The sequence below is a fragment of the Panthera leo genome (genome assembly GCF_018350215.1).
Source record: "Panthera leo isolate Ple1 chromosome F3 unlocalized genomic scaffold, P.leo_Ple1_pat1.1 chrF3_random_Un_scaffold_30, whole genome shotgun sequence".
Taxonomy (NCBI): Eukaryota; Metazoa; Chordata; class Mammalia; order Carnivora; family Felidae; genus Panthera; species Panthera leo.
In genome coordinates this window covers 161,563-180,545 of record NW_024962231.1, presented here as the reverse complement: position 1 = coordinate 180,545, position 18,983 = coordinate 161,563, and the positions used below count along the sequence as shown (strand labels likewise).

The 18,983-nt window shown below is 47.2% G+C and overlaps 1 protein-coding gene across 1 annotated transcript in view; it reads left to right on the top strand.

The window, feature by feature from the left end:
• The window catches only part of LOC122212801 (nuclear pore membrane glycoprotein 210-like), a 73,303-nt gene extending 57,242 nt beyond the window's left edge, over positions 1-16,061 (top strand). The window contains exon 8 of the mRNA XM_042926764.1: positions 15,732-16,061. Within this exon, the coding sequence (XP_042782698.1) occupies positions 15,732-15,782 (51 nt within the window). The 3' untranslated portion in view covers positions 15,783-16,061. The remainder of the gene's footprint in view (positions 1-15,731) is intronic.
• Positions 16,062-18,983: the final 2,922 nt, after the last annotated feature.

The window sequence follows — 18,983 nt, the reverse complement described above, 5'->3', positions numbered from 1 at the left end:
CCCACCTTTCCCCAGCTGTGTGTGGGACATGCTCCTGACAGCAGGGACTTAGGAGGTTGGGGGCAGCTCCTGTGCAGTGAATGGGTGTTGGTGGCCCTGAGTGAGGAGTCAGGGAACACTGGGAAACTAGGGTGTGGGGGCCATATATGAGGGTCAGGGCATGGAGCTTCTGTTGATCATTGAACAGGCACTGGCATGGACTCCAAGTCGCCTCTGCAGGCATTGTGACACACTGGTGCCACCCATGTTAATCACACCACTGGTGCTTGCTGTATCCTATGGCAATGGCAGCCGCTTGTTAATTCAGTGAATCTGGGGCCAAGCAGTGGAATAGGCCACTTCATGTGGGCTCGGGGGAAAACCCTGGATTATGAGCATTCTTGACTTATGGTCAAGGCCCAGGAAATTCTTTGCTTGTCCTTCAACATCCCTGCTGCCCCACACCACCACGCGTTTTGGAATTTGGTAGTGGAAAGAGAGGGGGGCTCCAAAAAAGTTTATTCCAGAGGTCAAGCTGAATCCTAAATAATGAGTCCATTAAATTACACAATCAATATCCCAGCTTCTTTTTTTTTTAATTTAATGTTTTTTATTTTTGAGACAGAGAGAGACAGAGCATGAACGGGGGAGGGGCAGAGAGAGAGGGAGACACAGAATCGGAAGCAGGCTCCAGGCTCTGAGCCATCAGCCCAGAGCTGGATGCGGGGCTCGAACTCACGGACCGCGAGATCGTGACCTGAGCTGAAGTCGGATGCTTAACCGACTGAGCCACCCAGGCGCCCCACAATATCCCAGCTTCTAAACATGATGTATATTGATGAGCTGACTGCTAGGAGACTAGTACTAAGGGAATTGGAATCCATTTTAGTGGGGCCAAATTGGTTGTTGATGGGCCATAGTAGACCATGACTTTATAGTCAGCTAAATATATCCTGAAATCTAGCAAAACACAGCTTCCACACATCGGAGCCCTTTGTGCTTTCCTGAAAGCCTGCCAGAGCAGGCTGAGCTGAGCCCTGTATCATGGCCCTGTGGGCTCTTCCTAAAAGAGGTGTTGGCTTGGGCCCCAGCAGAAGCCTCTGCAGGTACTGGGGTAAACAGGAGCCTGACATGAGGGTGGAGGCTGGGGGCAAAGCCCCTCAACTGTGATGTGAAGGCAGGATGTGTATTGAAGGGCTCACGGGGACTAGCTCTTGCCCCTTGCAGTCCAGAAGCTCATGTGTTTCCCTGAACTGCTTCCCCAGCTCTGTTCTCAGGATCCCAAGCTGGGTGAGACATGGCATCTACACTGGAAAGGCATTTCCTTTAAGGCCATTATTCCAAGAGTCTCAGTGGGAGGAGGGCAGTTTGTGCATAGTATGATGTGTGTGCATGTGTGTGTGTCTGTGTGCGAGTGTGCATGGGCTGAGGGGAGTCTGGAGGAGGGCTACCTTCAGTGGAGCTGCTCCCACCTGCATGTCCCTAGGTCTGGAGAGGGACGTGCTTTGTGGTAGTACGTGGGAATCTCATATGGATTCTCCTAATTAGCTGTGCCATGGACACTTGAACAGTCTTGGCCCCTGGACTATTGGGCATCTCCTGCCCATCGGGGTCACTGCTAGGCATGACGATGCTGAGTCTGAGAGTCTAGCCCAGCTCACAGGGTACAGGCAGCCCTGCCTGGGCCGAGACCGCAGGGCCAGGTCACTGCCAACGTTTACAGAACAGGTTTGTGGAGGCAGGAAGTTGAAGGTAATTAGGCTAATTAAACCCCTATAGCTCACCAGCTGCAAAATTGCTCTGAGAGACTCTGAAGATTTAAAATTGTGTGTTTACTAAAAGAAAGCCCAAACTCCCACAGTTAAACCAAGGTGAGCCCTTTCCATCTGTGGGGCTATGCATGCCTTGGTTTAACCCGGTGGGAAGGAGGGTGCAGGGTGCGTGTTTTCCCTGATTGTCTTTCACTTGGTTCTGAACACAGGCCTGGATGGTGTTTATCTCTGGGTCACCCCTCGATCTGGGAAGTGGGGGGGGCTTCTGTCTCTGCCTTGACAGGGTGGTGTGCTCCTCCCCATGTCCCTTGATTAAGGGGCAGCAGGAGCAAATACCATGATGTGTTGCTGCCTCTGCCCCTGGGTGTCAGTATTCCAGCAGCTTCCAAGATGCCTGGCTGAGCATGCAAGCCTGGTGGAGGGGCCCAAACCAGCAGTGACTGAAACTCCTGTTGGAGACTGTCCCACCATTGGCTGGGGCAGGGTTTTGCAAGGTGTCTGCCTATTGTCCTCCATGCAGGCCACACTGGATTCTGCTGGTCAGCCCAGATCCAGAGAACCTGGTGGGGGGCCCCTGGTGAGTTGTAGGGGGCACATAGGGGGAAATCTCTCATGGCCCCCCACAGGCACCATGTGGGGAAGCCTCCTTGGTCAGCCCCAGAACAAGACAGGGGAGGTATGTGGTAAGAGACAAATGAAGGGAGTCCAGGGGGCATCTGGTAAGTTAAATTGCTCAAGAGCAAATGTCAAATGATGGGCTCTAGAAGTGACTGGATCAGCAATGGAGGAGAAAGCCTGAGAAAGAAGAAAGTCAAGGCTTACATATCACAGAGCATCAGACTTGGAGTAACAGAGTTTTAATTGGATTGGCAGTTGGCAAAGGGAGAAATAGATCAACCCCCTGTTGAGCAACTTTCAGGAGTCAGAGGCAAGAGCAATAAGATACTGAGGAAACATTTGAATGCTCCAGATTGTATTTGCGTTCAGAGGTCAAGAACTTCTTTGAGGCTGTTGTGTGTTTTCTAAAGAGCTCCTGGGGGTCACTCTCCTGTGCATTTAGAAAAAAAAAACAAAAACAAAAACAAACTAAACTTGCCTGGATTTGTCCCTGACCAGGTGGTAGCCAAGGATGGAGCACATTTCTCTGAGGGCTTCCTGGTGGAGGAGGATGAAGAGGGTGTGGCTGACCTTTATCATGCATCTTGTGTATTCCCCCAGCCTGAGAGCCAGTCTAGACAACTGTCAAGGCAGGACTCCTCTCTGAGTCCCTGTGGAACACCAGCCTGGAGCTCCACCTGGAATCACAGCACCCCTCTGCCAGTTTCCACAGGGGTGACCGTGGGCAAACTCCTTGACTCTGGGTCTCCGGGTCTCATCCTAAACCAGGCCCTGTTGTGCCAACTCAGGTTCAGTATGCTTAAGGTGCTGAGAGCTGTGCCCTCAGCCTATCTTAATGAATAAAACACCTTGTCCAGAATGATCTGTTCATCCAAGTTTTCACTTCCTGTAATTCTGTTTCATCTTCTACAAACCTCTAAGGTGTAGAGGGACTTTCACCCCATTTTAGAGATGGGGAAAACACAAGGGGACTTTGGAGAACTTGCCAGAGTGTCCATGGCTGGTTAGTGGATGAGCATGGTGGAAACCAAGGAGCCGAGCCATCGACCATACCACCTTCAGAGGGGAAGGAATTGCATCTGAGTTTCTCCACTTTCCCTCAGTTTCCCAGTCTCGTCATCCACTGTAGGGGCCCAACCCCTGGGCATGGGATGAATACAAACTAATAGATGACAAAGTCAGTCCTAATCACCTGGAGGAAGTAAGTGCTCAGGAAGCAGCCAAGCCCCTGATGGGGGAGGGGACTGCACTGCAGGCCAGGCACTGCACAGCCTGTAGAGGGGACCAACCCCACAGTCTAGGCTTAAAGGCCCAGCGTGCAGCCTGCTCCCAACTGCTAAGTAAGTGTGACTGGAAGTGACCACTCCAGCCTCTCAAGTTCTTTGGACAGAGGCTTAGTGAACAGGAAAGGTGAATTTCCCACAGCACTGAAGAGGCTGAGGTCACCTGTTATTCCTGGGTGGAGAGGAGGAGAAAGCTGATCTGGCCTATGGGCTTCTTGCCGAAAAGTGGCACACTCCGGGTGGTGGTCCTGCTGTGCACCAAGTGATCAGGAGGCAGGGGCTGCCAGAACTCATCAGAATCAAAGCAGGGGGGAGAAGCTCACCAAACACGAGCCAAGGAGTGCTCACCCCATCTCCTACCCCTTGGGTACAAGAGCAGAGCTGCTTGGACTTGAATTGTACCAGGGGAGCCCGGGCATCACATTACAATGCAGGTTCTGACTCAGTGGGTCCAAGTACAGGCACAGGTTCTGCATTTCTCCCCAGCTCCCAGTCTTGCCCATGCACTGTTCATGGACCTGGTCCAGTGGTGAGGGTGTAGAGGGTGCATGGGCATGGGCCAGGTATCTTTTCCCATCAGTGTGCACTGCTTCTATTTATGTTGTGCATGGGTTTTATTTTCCTTCTTGGGCTCACAGGTTTCTCAACACCAGCCGGATGGGAACAACTCACTCAGGCTGGTGAGGTCCTACTGGGGAAAAGTGGAAGACCTCTCTGAGAGCGTATTGCTCTGCTCTTCCCGAGAGGGAAGTGTTATCCTCCCTAGAGAGAGGGGAGTGGCCTGGCTGTGCAGCTGGCAGATTGGTACCTCCTGCTCCATCCTCTGAGCCCTGCAGTCATCTGATCAGGTAGCTTTCTACTTAGCGCTCTGATTTCTGTGTTCAATCGATTGGCCACACTTTGTGCCACAAAATATGCATGACTGAGTTTTGACCTTGAAGCCAGCCAGACAGCCAGCCAGCCAGCCATGCAGGTTTCTGTCTTTCACTGTCTCTTTGAACTCTGAAGAAGGTTAGGGAGGAAAAACAGCAAGTTGTTTGACTAAAATAACGTCATTAGTAATGCAACCTAATTGCATTAAACCCTGCATTTATTAATACTACGATAATAGCACTCTTTTCCATTTGTCGGTTATATTCTATTTTACAAAGCAAGCACGTTCACCACCATTATCTTATCTGATACTCAAAAAGCCATTAGGAGATAAAAGATTATCATCTTCAGGAAACTGAGGCTCAGATTGGTTGATGAGCTTGCCAGGATCACAGGGCGCTGGGGGAGACAGAATTGGGATGTGGGTGCATATTCATATGGAGTGGAATTAGGTGAAGCAGTTGCTGATCCCCTGGGTCATAATTCACCCCAGCCCAGGCATCGTGATGCCATACCAGAGACGACACTCATAGTGTGGCCTTCCTGCAGCTGGGTGTTAAGAGTCTTCTTGAAATGACAGTGGTCACATTGTTGCTTAAGTGCATAGCTGAGAATGCTCTGAAGTTTAAAAAAGTGTTTTTAGAAAAAGTGAATAGAGTGAACAAAGTCAGAGAAAACCAAGCCATAGAGAAATAAGCTAGAAAATGTGTTGTAAGTTAGTTGTTCTCTCACTTTCTCTCAACTTCACATGTGTGCACACACACTTTGCCTGGTTTTCCTGGCAAGGTTGACATCCCTCAGGGAAGCATTTAGAAAAGCCAGGCAGGGGGTCATTTGTGTGGTGCATGTTGGACTCCTTTCTGGAATGGTTCCTCCAGGTCACCACACCTTTCTTTTGCCTTTAGGCAGGCATTTCAAGCCACTGGCCTTGACAAGGTGGGATGGACAGGTGGCCAGCCACAACTGAATTTTCCCCAAACCTTGTTTAAGTTATTTCACATGCTGCTTCCAGTTGCCATAGAGACCGTCTACTGCCTTCTCCCTCAAATAGAGCTGGAATCACACTTGTGAGTATGTGCAGAGTGGCAGTGACAGAGCTGCATGTCTGTGAGCAGCCCCTGCTGGTAAACTTGCCCCCATCCGAGTGCCCAGGAATGTGTGAGTGGGGCCCTGAAACTCACCCCACATGGTACTTACAGCAAAACAAGACACCTGAAAACAATCCCTTCTAAGCTTCTTTTGTAGTTAATGATTCCAGGAAAGTACTGCTAAGTTGCTGTATAAAAAGAAAAAAAAAAAAAAAAAGTGACCAAGCACAAGGAGAGCCTCACCATAAAATGGGCTCTGAAGGCCAGTGTTATTGGGACCCAGTTCTTCTGGAGTCCCTACAACTGCCTGCACTGTTCCAGGTGGGGTAACTGGGAAATGAGAGGAGGTGGTGGTGGGGAATCTAGAGAGTACTCAGACAGGAATCCTGCTCTGAAAGGATTTGGCATCTGGAGGGAAGACCATAATGTACGCATTCTCCAGCACTGTATATGGGTTCCAGCTGTGCAGTGGAAAGGAAACTGGGAGCGCCTCTCCTAGAGGCAGGCTGTGGATCAGATCATAAATCTTCCACTCAGGAGCTCAGGGACTTTGTTGGCTTCTTGGTATCTGGGCACCTTGACTTCTCAGTCAGGTGGCTACCAGTGCAAAGTGAAATGGTGCACACTGAAGAGCCTAGGATGGTCTTGTATGTAGCAGGCCCTCCCTGAACACTCCTAGTTCCATCCTTCTTTTCCTTCCCACCTATCAGAGGAGGGTAGAGCAGTGGCAGAGGGGGAGGAAGGGTGTAAGGGCAGGGGAGAGTTGGGAGTGGGGAAGGTGTTGGAGTGGATCACTGTTTTCCACATTAGCTGCACCAATTGCTGTAGGTGGCCCACAGCAGTGCACTGTTCCTGAAACCTAAGCAAAGGCCTGTGTCTTCTGCCTTTACCAAAGAGATATGCACCTTCAGCACTGTCAGCCTGAAGGGATTTTCCTTACAAATTTCCTCTGACTGCAATCTAGGGAAAAGGCTTATGAATCAACGTTAGGAAGTGATCCATTCTTTAAATAACAAACAAACAAAAACCATGTGTCTTTTTTGCTGTAAGCACCTTCCCCAGCCCTACTGCTACACAACCTTCCCCAACATTTCTCAAAACAAACAAAAACAAAAACAAAACCAATGAATCACTGAGGAAACAGGCCCTCGGAGCAGATCACGCCTGCAGAGGGCTAGGTGATGAGTGTGCTGCTGGTTCAGAAGTGCATTATGGATGCAGAGCATGATGGTCCCTTGGGACAATGGGTCACCAAATCCTAAGTGTGACTAGAAGCAGCTGTGACTCCAGTCCCGGCAAGGGGTGCATGCTCCTGGGCTGTATGTGGTTTCGTTTCTGCTAAACCCTGGAGGCCAGATGAGAAATTGATTTTAAGGAGTATTCTTTGTAAGCCCTACCCAAAGGCAGAGGATGGATTGGTTAGATGACCACTCAGAGCCTCTGTGCATTTTCAGAGACTTTGGGAATCTGAACTGCTAATGGTATCTGGCTTCAAGAACTGGAGGCAGTGTGGCTCAGCAGTCACAGGAATGCACATTGACAAAGAAAGTAGAGAAAAATAGGGAATGTTTAGTTTGCTAGGGAGCCAGGAGAATATTGCCTAAACCTATTGGTAACTGAATTTAAAGAAGAACCCTGAGAGTGGCTTCTCACTAGTGGGGCATATTGGTCATAGCAATACGGAAAACAACTGGATGAAAGCAAGTGTTTCCCAAACGTACTCCTAATCTCACTGGATCCTTACAACACTCTGAAAGGCAGGAAAGGTGTTATCTTGCAGGATAGATGAGATGCAGGGTACTTGTTCTGGCTGAAGCCATCAGGCTTGTCAGTGACAGATGGAGGCCCGATGATCCATGCCACCCTAGCTGCAGGTCAGTGGCACTGCCCTCTGAGAATGCTCCAGGTGCAATGAAGGTCAGAGAGGAAGGAAATCACATACAGCTATCACCCCCACCACCTTGCATCTGCTTTGCCTTCAGTTGAGGGAGGGGGGCACTTTGCCTTGGAACCTTAGCTTCCTGCGGGGTGGGTGGGGGCCAGGTTCTGCCATACACTACAGAGCCTGACTACAGAGGGGTTGAGACTCCTAGCCCAAGCCTTTGTCAGAGAAGAAGGCATCTGACAGCTCCTGGTGGGGGTGATCATTCAGGAGGCTGGAAAGAGCCTCCATGGGGGCATTCGTGAGACAGGCTTTTCAGGTGGCCTGGAGTGGCCTCAGAGACCCATCTTAGAAGCATATCTCACCAGAAAAGCCACTGGAGGAGCCAGGACCCATTCTTGGCCCCTGGCTTCAGCCAGGTGGGGGCTTCTAATACAGAATAGCTTTCAAAGGAAAAGCTTTAGAAAGTCTGTGACGTGGAAGGTTTGGAAATGACCAAACAGACTGAGTTAGCTCAGGTGTTGGGAAAGGACCCACCTGTACATTTGTAGTGTACTGCCTGGGAGCCTCCTGGGGGCTGCCAGCTGACTCCCACCAGAGCTGGAGTGAACGTCTTGATGAAGTTCAAGCCAATAACTCACTGGGCCACTCGAGATAGGACAATAGCAGTGATGTTGCTGCACTGTATGGAATCGGCACTCAGGAGCAAGTTAATGAGGGAGCTAGACAAGTACCCCATGATATATGTACTCTCTAACCCCTGGATTTATGGAGAAGACAGAGCCTGTGTTTGCTTTGTGTAAGGAGCGATCATGGTCGGACACAAAGAGGATCATTGGGTTCTGGCATTCATTGAATTAGATGATCTCATCTGAGAGCTTCTTGAAGTGGGAGGCCAGTTCTAATCTCTCCAGCCCATTTTTAGGACTTAAGGTGCAAAGGCCTACTTAAGCATCAGTAGACCAGTTTTTTGTCTACTTGTCCATCTACTCAGGCAACTCTAATACATTGAGCACAGCTCTGGGCTTCTGGGACTGTAACCTGTCGTCTACCTAGTATATAGTCAGGGAAAGAAGCCAGGTGTATAAATAGACATGTGATTGTGCAATGCACTGTGTACCCCTCATCTGTGATAATTCCAGGACTAGAGTGATAATGCCGCAGCCAAAACTCGAGTGTTTATTCAAGTCCTAGGAAAACAAGGATCCCTCACCCCCCACTTTTTTATTTCTGAGATTTTATTTGTGACCTACAAATTTAATGGAACCTAGTACTTTTCTTCCTAGGTAGAAACATGAAAAAAGCCAAGAGCTACTAGTGGATGCAGTTTCCTCTGCATTTGCAGCAAAGTGTAATTCACACGCTGGTTTCTGAAATAACTTATTGGTGACTTAAATTAGAAGTATGGGTATAGTTTAAGTGTTCTGAAGGCATTAGGGAGTTTTACTACATAACTGTTAGGGAGATAATAAATCCATGTGTGAATTCAAGAAGTAATGATACAGGCCGGTGTAGGGTAAATGCCACAGCCCCTCAGATAGCTAAGGTGGGTGGATTGCAGGTCCAGGGACTGAATATGGGGACACAAGAGACAAATTATGTTCAGTCGTGTGAAGTTGGGGGTGTCTTGAGGACAAAGAGCTGGTGACTCTCTGGGTCTGGAGCTTTGAGGAGTGTTCCATGCTGTCGATCTAGATTTGGGAATTGCCAACATTTGGAGAATCCAAGTGCCAGATGGTCAAGGAAGTGTGTGGAGGAGAATCTGACAAAAAGCAGGAGTCTAAGGAATCTCCAGATGCTTGGACAGGGAGAGGAAGAAGAATCTCCAAAGGAGGAGGGCTGACCAGAGGAGCTGAAGAAAAACTGGGCGGTGGAGGTGGGGGATGTTCCCCAAACCAAAGAGCCTGTTGGCACAAAGAGGTAGCTAGTTTCTGATGTTCATGAGGGATCCAGATGAGAGCAGGGCAGCAACACCTGTTGGAATCTAACATTCTGGGTGAGAGACAGGCCAAAAGGAAATTGAGGGCAAGGTCAGGTGCACTGAAGGGACTAGGAGGGGCCACCTTCAGGACTGTAAGGGGAGGAGAAAGTACAGGTCAGAGCTTTTAATATCCACCCCCCCCCCCCCGAGGTGGGGGCTGTTGTCTTCTGATTACAGAGGAGACCAGGCTCAGAGAGTTGAAATATTTTGTCCCTTTTCACATTACTATTACAAACAGAAACCCTGCTCTCACACACCCCCGTAAAGGTTATTCAGTGTTTCCCAAAGGTACTACAAACAGAGCATGGCGGCGTGGGGATTCAAATCCCAGTATGCCTGGCTCTGAAGTCTGGGACTTTACTACTCAAAGTGTGGTGTGGGGACCAGTAACATGGGCATCACTTGGGACCTGATGAGAAATGCAGCTTCTCAAGCCCCACCCCAGACCTACTCAGAATCTCCTGAATAAAGTTCAGGTGAGATACATGCACTTTATTTTTTTTTTCTTTTATTAATATTTATTTATTGGGGGAGGGGCAGAAAAACGAGGAAGGGCAGAAAGAGAGGGAGAGAGAGAATCCCAAGCAGGCTCCATACTTTCTGGGCTGTATATAGCACAGAGCCTGACACAGGGCTCAATCCCACAACCCCAGGATCATGACCTAAGCATAAATTAAGGGTCAGACATCACCGACCAAGCCACCCAGGTGCCCCAAGATTAAATTTCTTTGAACTGCTAAGGGGCCTGGGTGGCTCAGTCAGTTAAGCATCCAACCTCAGCTCAGGTCATGATCTCATGGATATGTGGGTTCGGGCCTGAGTGCTGACAGCCCAGAGCCCACAGCCTGCCTTGGATTGTGTCTCCCTGTCTTTCTGCTCCTCCCCCACCCAGGATCTGTCTCTCTCTCTCAAAAATAAATGTTAAAAAATTATTAATAAATAAATACATTTCTTCGGGCTGTTAAAAGGTCACCTGTTCCCTCCTTCTTTGAAAGCTCAGCCTTAGAGGTGGAAAGGCTTGGATGTGAATCCCAGCACTACTGCCTATTCAAGGTATTGACTAGGTATTGACTGGCTAAGTTACTTTAACCACTCAGAGCTTCAGCTTCCTTCTGTAGAATGAAGATACCTGCACAGGGTTCTTATGAGAATTCAGCGATGTGACACTGGTTAAGTGTGAATAGATGCTCAATAAATGCTCCCTATAATTGTAGAAGGAATTCATCTTTTGACCTGAGTTGCCTCGAACAGAACTCTGGAGCAAAGAAAATGCTCAGTAAAGGAAAGAAACAGGGATATGTGCCCTACCTGCCTGAGGCCTCCTCACTAAGATTCTACCCCTCTCTCCTAGATGAACAGTCTTCCCATAGACCTCTCCCTGTCAATCCATAATGCTCTCCTTAATCCACTCCTATTTTGTCTGCCTATCCTCCAAAATACAGCTTAGCTCACTCAAAGCCTCCCTCCTCTATTTTAGTCCCTGAGGTCGTGTGCCTCCCATTTTAATAGGTAGTCTCTTGGCCTCTGCTGTCCCACAGCTTTTCCTTGATCTGAAGTGAAAATGCTGGAGGGCAGAGATTTTATTTTGTACCTCATTTGTGCAGCACCCTCTTAACCCTCATTTCTCTTCCCCACCCTGAAAAAGACCCAATAGTGCTAAATAAAAACCCAACAAATAATTAGTATTTAATGCAAGGCAGAGGGGGGCAGGGCAAAGACTCCCGTTTTATATAGGATGAAGAGGTGACCACCATGTAGGAAAAAACCAAAACTAGCGACGGGTGAAATCTCCCGGGGGGTGGTGGTGGTTTCTGTTACTGGGTACAGTTTCAGACCTGCAAGATGAAAAGAGTTGTGGAGATAATGGCTGCACAACACTGTGAATGTTCTTAATGGCACTGACCTGCACACTTAAAAATGTTTATGATGCTGGGGTGCCTTGGTAGCTCGTTGGTTAAGCATCTGACTTCAGCTCAAGTCATGATCTTGTTCATGGGTTTGAGCTCCACATAGGGCTCTGTGTTGACAGCTCAGATCCTGGAGCCTGCTTCAGATTGTGTCTCCCTCTCTCTCTGCCCCTTCCCTGCTCATGCTCTGTCTCTCAAAAATAAACGTTATTTTTTTTTAAAGAATGCTTATGATGCTAAATTTCATGTTATATATGCTTCACCACATACAATTATTCTTTGAAAATATTAATTAAGTTATTTTTTATAAAATAATTATTTAAGAGGTGCCTGGCTGGCTCAGTCAGTGGAGCATGGGACTCTTGATCTCCAGGTCATGAGTTCAAGCCCCACTGTGGGCCTAGAGCCTACTTAGAATTAAGTAACTAAAAGGTTAAAAATAAAAAGCCAAATTAAAATATCTAAAATTCCTTTCTAACATAAAAACAATTAAAATTTTAAATTAAAAATGTTTACTTTAAAATTCTCTTAAAATACCGAGGAAAAGGTAGAAAAAAACAAAAATCTCAAAACTCCTGAAGAAAAATGAACTGATCAGTTGTATCTCCTTCCATCTCTACTCTGAGACCAGTCTTTAACTTGTTCTTCCCTGTATTCCTAATACCTGGCATGCAACAGTCGATTCTGCATACAGAAAAATCAGTGGATGAACACATGGTGCATCAATGAAAGCACGATTAACAGAGGTACCAAACTTCACCGCAAATGCAAGCTATCCCACCAGTCCATACCGTTTTGTTAAAGATTTTCTCATGCCGCATTTGGTTGTAACCAAGTATCTTTAAAATCTCTCCTCCCTGTTGTAGAAAATGGTAATGCCAGAATGCCAAAGCCCCGCCCAGGCTAAAGTTGCTGACCATGAGATGTTTTGAAGAGACCCAAGAGCCTGGGCCTAGACAGGCACCTTTCTTCCTCCAGTTAGAAATCTAAATTTAGCAAACTACTCATTCAAAATAGCCCAGCGAGGGGCAAGGGTAGGAAAGTGAAAGAAAGATTATCTCATGAAGACATACAATGTTTGGTAAGATCATCTCATTCCACCACCTGCATGCCCCAGCTTATTCTGGACAGGAGATACATGCACTTTAAAGTGTGAGAAGCACTGCTCTGTGCTTTCCTCCATACCACATGTTAATAATCCAGGTATCAGGTAAGAAGGACCCAAACTACCTTGGGAGAAGAGAAATGGGGCAAAAGGTGTGCATTTCCCTTCTCTGAACAGTTTGAAAAGCTGCATATGCTCAGGTGGTCCTGAGGAGCTCCCTTTACCAGGAAGGGCATGCACTGGCCACCAAGCCATGGGACTGGGGCCATGATGCCTACCTTGACCAGACACAGATGGAGCACCCTGGGCTCTGGGTGAGTTCTCCTGCATTCAGATGCAAAGGAATAATTCAGATGCAAAGGAAGGAAACACCCTTTCCATTGCTAGTGTAATTGAGCTGTGTAGATTAGCCTGATCTTTGTTGCCTCTTCAAAGCTCTCCAAAGGGAAGATAACTCTTGTGCAAGAGGTGTGTTCAGATGTTTTGGTTCTGAAAGATTCAGTAGGTGCCTACCTATGAGGGGTTTTTGGGGTTTTGTTTGTTTGTTTTTGTTTTGTTTTGTTTTTAGCAGCCACCTCCTTAAATACTTTTTTTTAAACGTTTTATTTCTTTTTGAGAGAGATAGAGAGAGTGACAGAGTACGAGTGGGGGAGGGGCAGAGAGAGAAGGAGACAGAATCTGAAGCAGGCTCCAGTCTCTGAGCTTTCAGCACAGAGCCCAATGCAGGGCTCAAACCCATGAACCATAAGATCATGACTTGAGCTAAAGTCGGATGCTTAACCAACGGAGCCACTTAAGCACCCCTGAATATCTGTTTTTTTGAGTGAGCTGTTTCCTTCAGGGTTCTTCCTGATCCCTTCTCATCTATACCTAAAGCAACCAAACCGAATGCAAAATGAACGAAAGGATGTGAGATTTTCAGTATTTTTCAAAGTGACCCATAGTTGGTTTAGTTGGTTGTGAAGTGAATTTAGTGAATCTCAAAGAACTTTATACACACACACACACACACTAAAAAATATCAAAGCGCATCATATGCGGTAGGGGCAACATTTGTTCTGTGAAACTTCTCTTTCAGTTATATAAATGTGTGTGTCCCCAGTTTCTGTGCCAAAAATAGTTTTTCATACCCTGTCCCTAAAAGGATAGCTGTTTCCCCTTTTGCTCATGCCTCTGCGTTGTCTCCAGCCTTTTCGCTGTGCCTGTGCCAGACGCCTTGTGAGATATGTTTTAAACCAAAAGAACAGAAGGGACAGGTGGACTGATGGCAGAGGTTTGGGGAACAGTTGGACAATTTGTCACTCCCCAAGACCACTCAGGACTGAGTGCCTACCACCAGCAGTGGACATCACAGCAGCTAGAGCCTGGATTACAAACAGCATACAACTTCTTTTCTCCTGATCCTTCCCCACCCTGGGATTTCTACCTTCCTCAGTTGACAATCAGGTTTCAATTTAAATGTGTTCCCTCCTTGGGGCTCTGGGTGGCTCAGTCAGTTGAAAGTCCGACTCGGGCTCAGTTCATGATCTCGTGGTTTGTACTTCGAGCCCCATGTCGGGCTCTGTGCTGACAGCTCAGAGCCTGCTTGGGATTCTGTGTCCCCCTCTCTGTCTGCCCCTCCCCCACTCATGCTCTGTCTCTCTCTCTCTCTCTCTCTCTCTCTCTCAAAAATAAACATTAAAAAAATAATAAAAAATGTTCCCTCCTTGAAGAGACCCTCCCTGACCACCACCTCACTCACTCTCTTATAATACTCCATTTTAAGAATCTTCATTACCAACACATGAAATGATCTCATTTATTTGTTTATATGTCTATTTTTTCTGGATACCACAGTAAGAAACAATATAGGTTCAGAATCGAAACTGGGTTAGAACACGAAATACCCCCTTTACTAACTGTGTGACCTTGGACGAATTGTTTAACCTCGCTGGGCCCCCAAGTCATCATCTATGAAATGGGAATGTAGGACTTATCGAAATGAGAATTATAGGATCCTTAGGTGAAGTAAACGAGTTAATGTATGTCAAGATTTCAGCAATGCCTGACACATAAGTGCTATTCAACTGTTAGCTATTATCAGCAATCTTAATAATAATCATTATTACGATTCTTACCCTATCTTCCCCCTGGAAGGTGAGCAACTTGCTGGCAGAGATTTTGTCTGTTGTTCTCTGTGGAATCCCCAGTGCCTAAGAAGAATACGTGGCACATATACCTAATAATATACTAAATAAATATTTTCTGAGAAATACGTCTTTGAAAGCCAATCCCAACCGTACCTTTAAGTGCAGGAGATGGCCACATAAACAACTCATGATAGTGCGGTGGGTACAGCACAAAAAGACAGGCTGAGTGAAATGTGTACCAGTACAGAAGAGGAGGGAATTCATTCTTTCTCAGAATCTCATGGAGGTGTTCACAGAAGAGATCGTCTTGACAGAGTCTTGAAGGTCTGAAACCCTGGAGAAGCAGGACAGGTCAGGGGATGGTCCTGCAGGAGAACCACAGCTACACCTAACGGTCCTGTCTGTCGTTTCAGGCGGCTGGAGTGCTAAGCGGGGCGTGGACACAGGCATGGGGAGACTGCTAGGCCGGCTTGTGAAGTATCTCCTGTTTGTCATGTGAAGACATTAGGGTCTTACCCTGACTGTAGTGGGGATCATTGGAGGATTACAATAAGGGGAGAAGCGTACTCAAGTTTACCATCTTGAAAGTTTGCCCTAGTTGTAGGGAGGAGACTGGACTGGCTAGGCTTTAAGAGACGAAACAGGGAGACAGAGCATTGGGAAACTCCAAATGAGAAGGAATGAGAGCCTGACAAAAGAGTGGGGGGGTGGTGAGGGTGGAGGGAAGGGAGGCTTTGAGAAACCAGTAGGAGGTAGACCTTGTCAGGCCTCTGGGATGGACTGGATGTGGGTGGCTTTGTGAGAGGAAGTAGAACCCAGGACAACCTGTATTTCTTAATTATGCCTCTGGGGGTTTGGGTGAGCCTTTAGCCAAAGCAGGGAATTTAGAGAGGGGACTCATTTTATGTGTGACATTTGTACATAGTGAGTTCACCTTTGGACATTTTAATCTTGGCAATATCAAAGCGAAGACCTTTGGTAGGAAAGGAGGTTGACATGTGTTGAGCATCAACCATGTTCCTGGAACTGTGTTTGGAACCTGATTTAATTTGTCCTGTCTAACATTTAGAACAACACTTTGAGAGACGCAGCATTATTACTGTTTATTTTCTAGATGATGAAACGGAGGCTCGGAGAGGTAATAAGCCCCACTTTACGTGGTTAACCATGAAGAACAGTTAGTAGACCAGTTTGACTAAGCAAGACTGAATGAAGCGCATACAAGAGAAGGATTAGAAAATAAAGTAATAAAGGCAGTTTGGGGACAGATCGTGGAAAACTTTGAAAGGAAAATCAGAGACTCGGGTGAGAGAAAGCTTGGAAAACACTTTGTAAACTATAAAATGCTGAGCAACTTGTGGAGTTCGAGTTGTCGCCAAACCACACTGCAATTAAAAATAATAAAATAATAACAACGAAGGGCGCCCGGGTGGCTCAGTCGGTTGAGCATCCGACTTCAGCTCGGGTCATGATCTCACAGTTCGTGGGTTCGAGCCCCGCGTCAGGCTCTGTGCTGACAGCTCGGAGCCTGGAGCCTGCTTGGGATTCTGTGTCTCCCTCTCTCTCTGTCCCTCTCCCACTCGTGCTGTCTCTCAAAAATAAATAAAAATGTTAAAAAAGAACAATGATAACAATGAGTGAATTATAACGTTTAAATCTGTAATTATTAAACAAAATTCAATCATGATGCCTTCCCCCTCAGTCTTCTTACTGATAGGTCCACAAAAGAATACTGAACACATAGCAGTGACCCTTCTCTCTCCCTACCACACGAGCAACATATCTGGTTTGAAGGAAAATTCTCCCAAGGAAAGATGATAACGTGGTAGAGATGAGAAGAAAGACGGAGATATGAAAAGCAAACACGCGTAGCTGGTCCCAGCTGCTGTGTCCTCACACTTTGGGGTGAAACCCTCAAGATACTCTCCGTGGTCATTTCCACTGTCAGGCTGCAACTCAAAAACATTAGGATAAAATGACCAGGTCTGTCATCTGGGAGTTGTTTGAATGTCAAATGAGGGCTGCAGTGCTCTGTAAATGCTTTGGGTGGGCTGAATCATAGTCGATGAGGTGCCCCTCAAATGTCAATCAAAGTAAGCCGCGTGTGTCCTCCTCGACTCTCGATTTCAGAAATACAAACCCCGAGGCCCTCTGGGCTGCCTGGCATCGCTCCCTCCACGTTCTTTCTCTTCATGTCTCTGGCTCCTCTTATCTCACGCCTCTGACCTTTGTCTACATTACCTGACACTACTCTACAGCCCCTAGACCAGCACCGTCCAAAAGAAATGCGATGTGAGCCACGTACACAATCTCAACTCTTGTTGTAGCCACATGAAGAAGCACAAAGAATGGGGGTGAACCTAATCTCAATAAATTTTACTTAACCCCAGCTATCTAGAAGATTATCATCTTAGCAGGTAATCAGTATTAAAAATTAGTGATGAGACACTTTGCATTCTTTCTTTTAAACCGTGTTTTCAAAATTCAGTATGCACTTTATACTCACAGCACGCATTTCAGGTGCTCGAGAGCCACATGTGGCTCGTGGCTACTGTATGAGGAGCACAACGCAGATTAGAACTCAGTCGTGTGAGGTGTGAAATTGCCCATTCCCTTGCTCAACCCTGCATTCCAGACATATGTGCATTCCACATGGGCTCCAGGAAAAGGGATGATAGAACTGGGTGTTGAAGACTCCATGCTGTAATGACGTTACTCAAGTTTATCTCCGTCTGCGTGGCAGAGTAAAGATCTCAAAAGAGATCAACCAGCATTCTCATTGGCCAGATGATCCCTACCCACCGCAGCCCCCAGCCCGAAGCATAGCTGAGTGGCCTCTCTTCACTTCCAAAGAGAAAAGCCTTTAACCCCACAACCACTCCCCACACACCCATGGGCCTGGACCTCTGCCTTGGCCCCTGACATGGCATGGATACTTCTTGAACAGAAAAGAAAAAGGCATCAGACCCACTGTCCGGCTGCCTGATCACTGAACACAGAAAACAAAGGCGACAGGGGGGCCTAAGGGAAGATTTTAAACAGAAAGTAAACATCCTTTAGGACTGTCCTCAGACAGCCCCTTTGGGGCTAAGGGATCCCACAAACTAAGTTCTGGGGATTTTCCTCTTGACCTGAGGGCAATTACGGTGTGACTTTAGGTAGGTCATTCTACTCTCAGTGCCTGTTAGGAACTGCCTCCATCTTGGAATGGGGCCACCCAAGCAACAAGTGACATGCAGGGTGAATAGATGTCTCAAGCCAAGTGGAGACCAATGAACGAATAGTGTGGTTGTTCTCTCGCAGAACCTATGGTTTGCCTTGACCTTTACTCTAGGAGATAAGGCTCGCCGCTGGAGCAAACTGTGTGGCTGACTGGTCACAGCCATCTCCTGGCAGTCTGCAGCCCATGGCCCTTCCTTGAAGCTGCCCAGGCTGGCAGGCTGCCTGGTTCCCTCTCCTGCTCGGCTGAGCAGCACAGCACCCGGTACAGCCGAGGGCGGTTCTGTGCCCCACCCTCCTGCTTTCTGTGGCCTCCTCCTTTGTGAAGGCTACAGCATATGTTTTATTAAAAGGGAAAGAGGAGGGAAGGCAAGAGGTTATGCACATGGGTGTGCTCAAGAATCTTAAGATTGAAAATCTTCTGCTCAATGCTAAATGCCTAAGGGCTTTGGCATTTTGCCAGTTTCAACTAAACCCCCAATAGGGACATCTGGGTGGGGAAATCGGAAATGGAGGAAAATCGAGACTCTCTCTTAGGAGATTCTGTTTCTAAACCACGAGGAGATTTCTCTCATGTTTTCTTGAAATTTGCCTGATTCTTCCCCAATATCTTGACCGAAAATTTTGATACAATGTTGATAAGGTCCCTGACCGTGAGCATTATTTTTCTCATCATGTATGATTAGACTTGAGGGTGGTTAGAAGGCTAGGTAATTTTCAACGCCTAATGAGGTATCCAAGGTCTGAGAGTAGCTTCCTCTAGGCCAATAGATGCTTTAAGTAATTAACGCAGGTGTATGGTATTTCCAGGATCCAAGGGAGAAACGACCCAGGGTAAACCCCAAGGAAACGTGCAAGCCTCGAAATTTCCAGCATTCTAACTATGCCTCAGTTGGCATCTCTGTCAGCTGGAATCCTTTCTCCATTTCTTCCTCTCCAAGCAAATCCCACCCCGTCCCCCATGGCACAACTCAGATTCTCCTTCCTCGGAATACTGATAGCTCTCGTTATCTGTACAAATCAATCATGGATTAATTAGGTCAGCCTCATGAATCTCTTGTATTGAACTGCTGTTGAGAATGTATATTGTCGTTTATCTTTTTCCCAGATGTAGCCTCTTTTCCTAACTAGACTGTAAGATCACTGA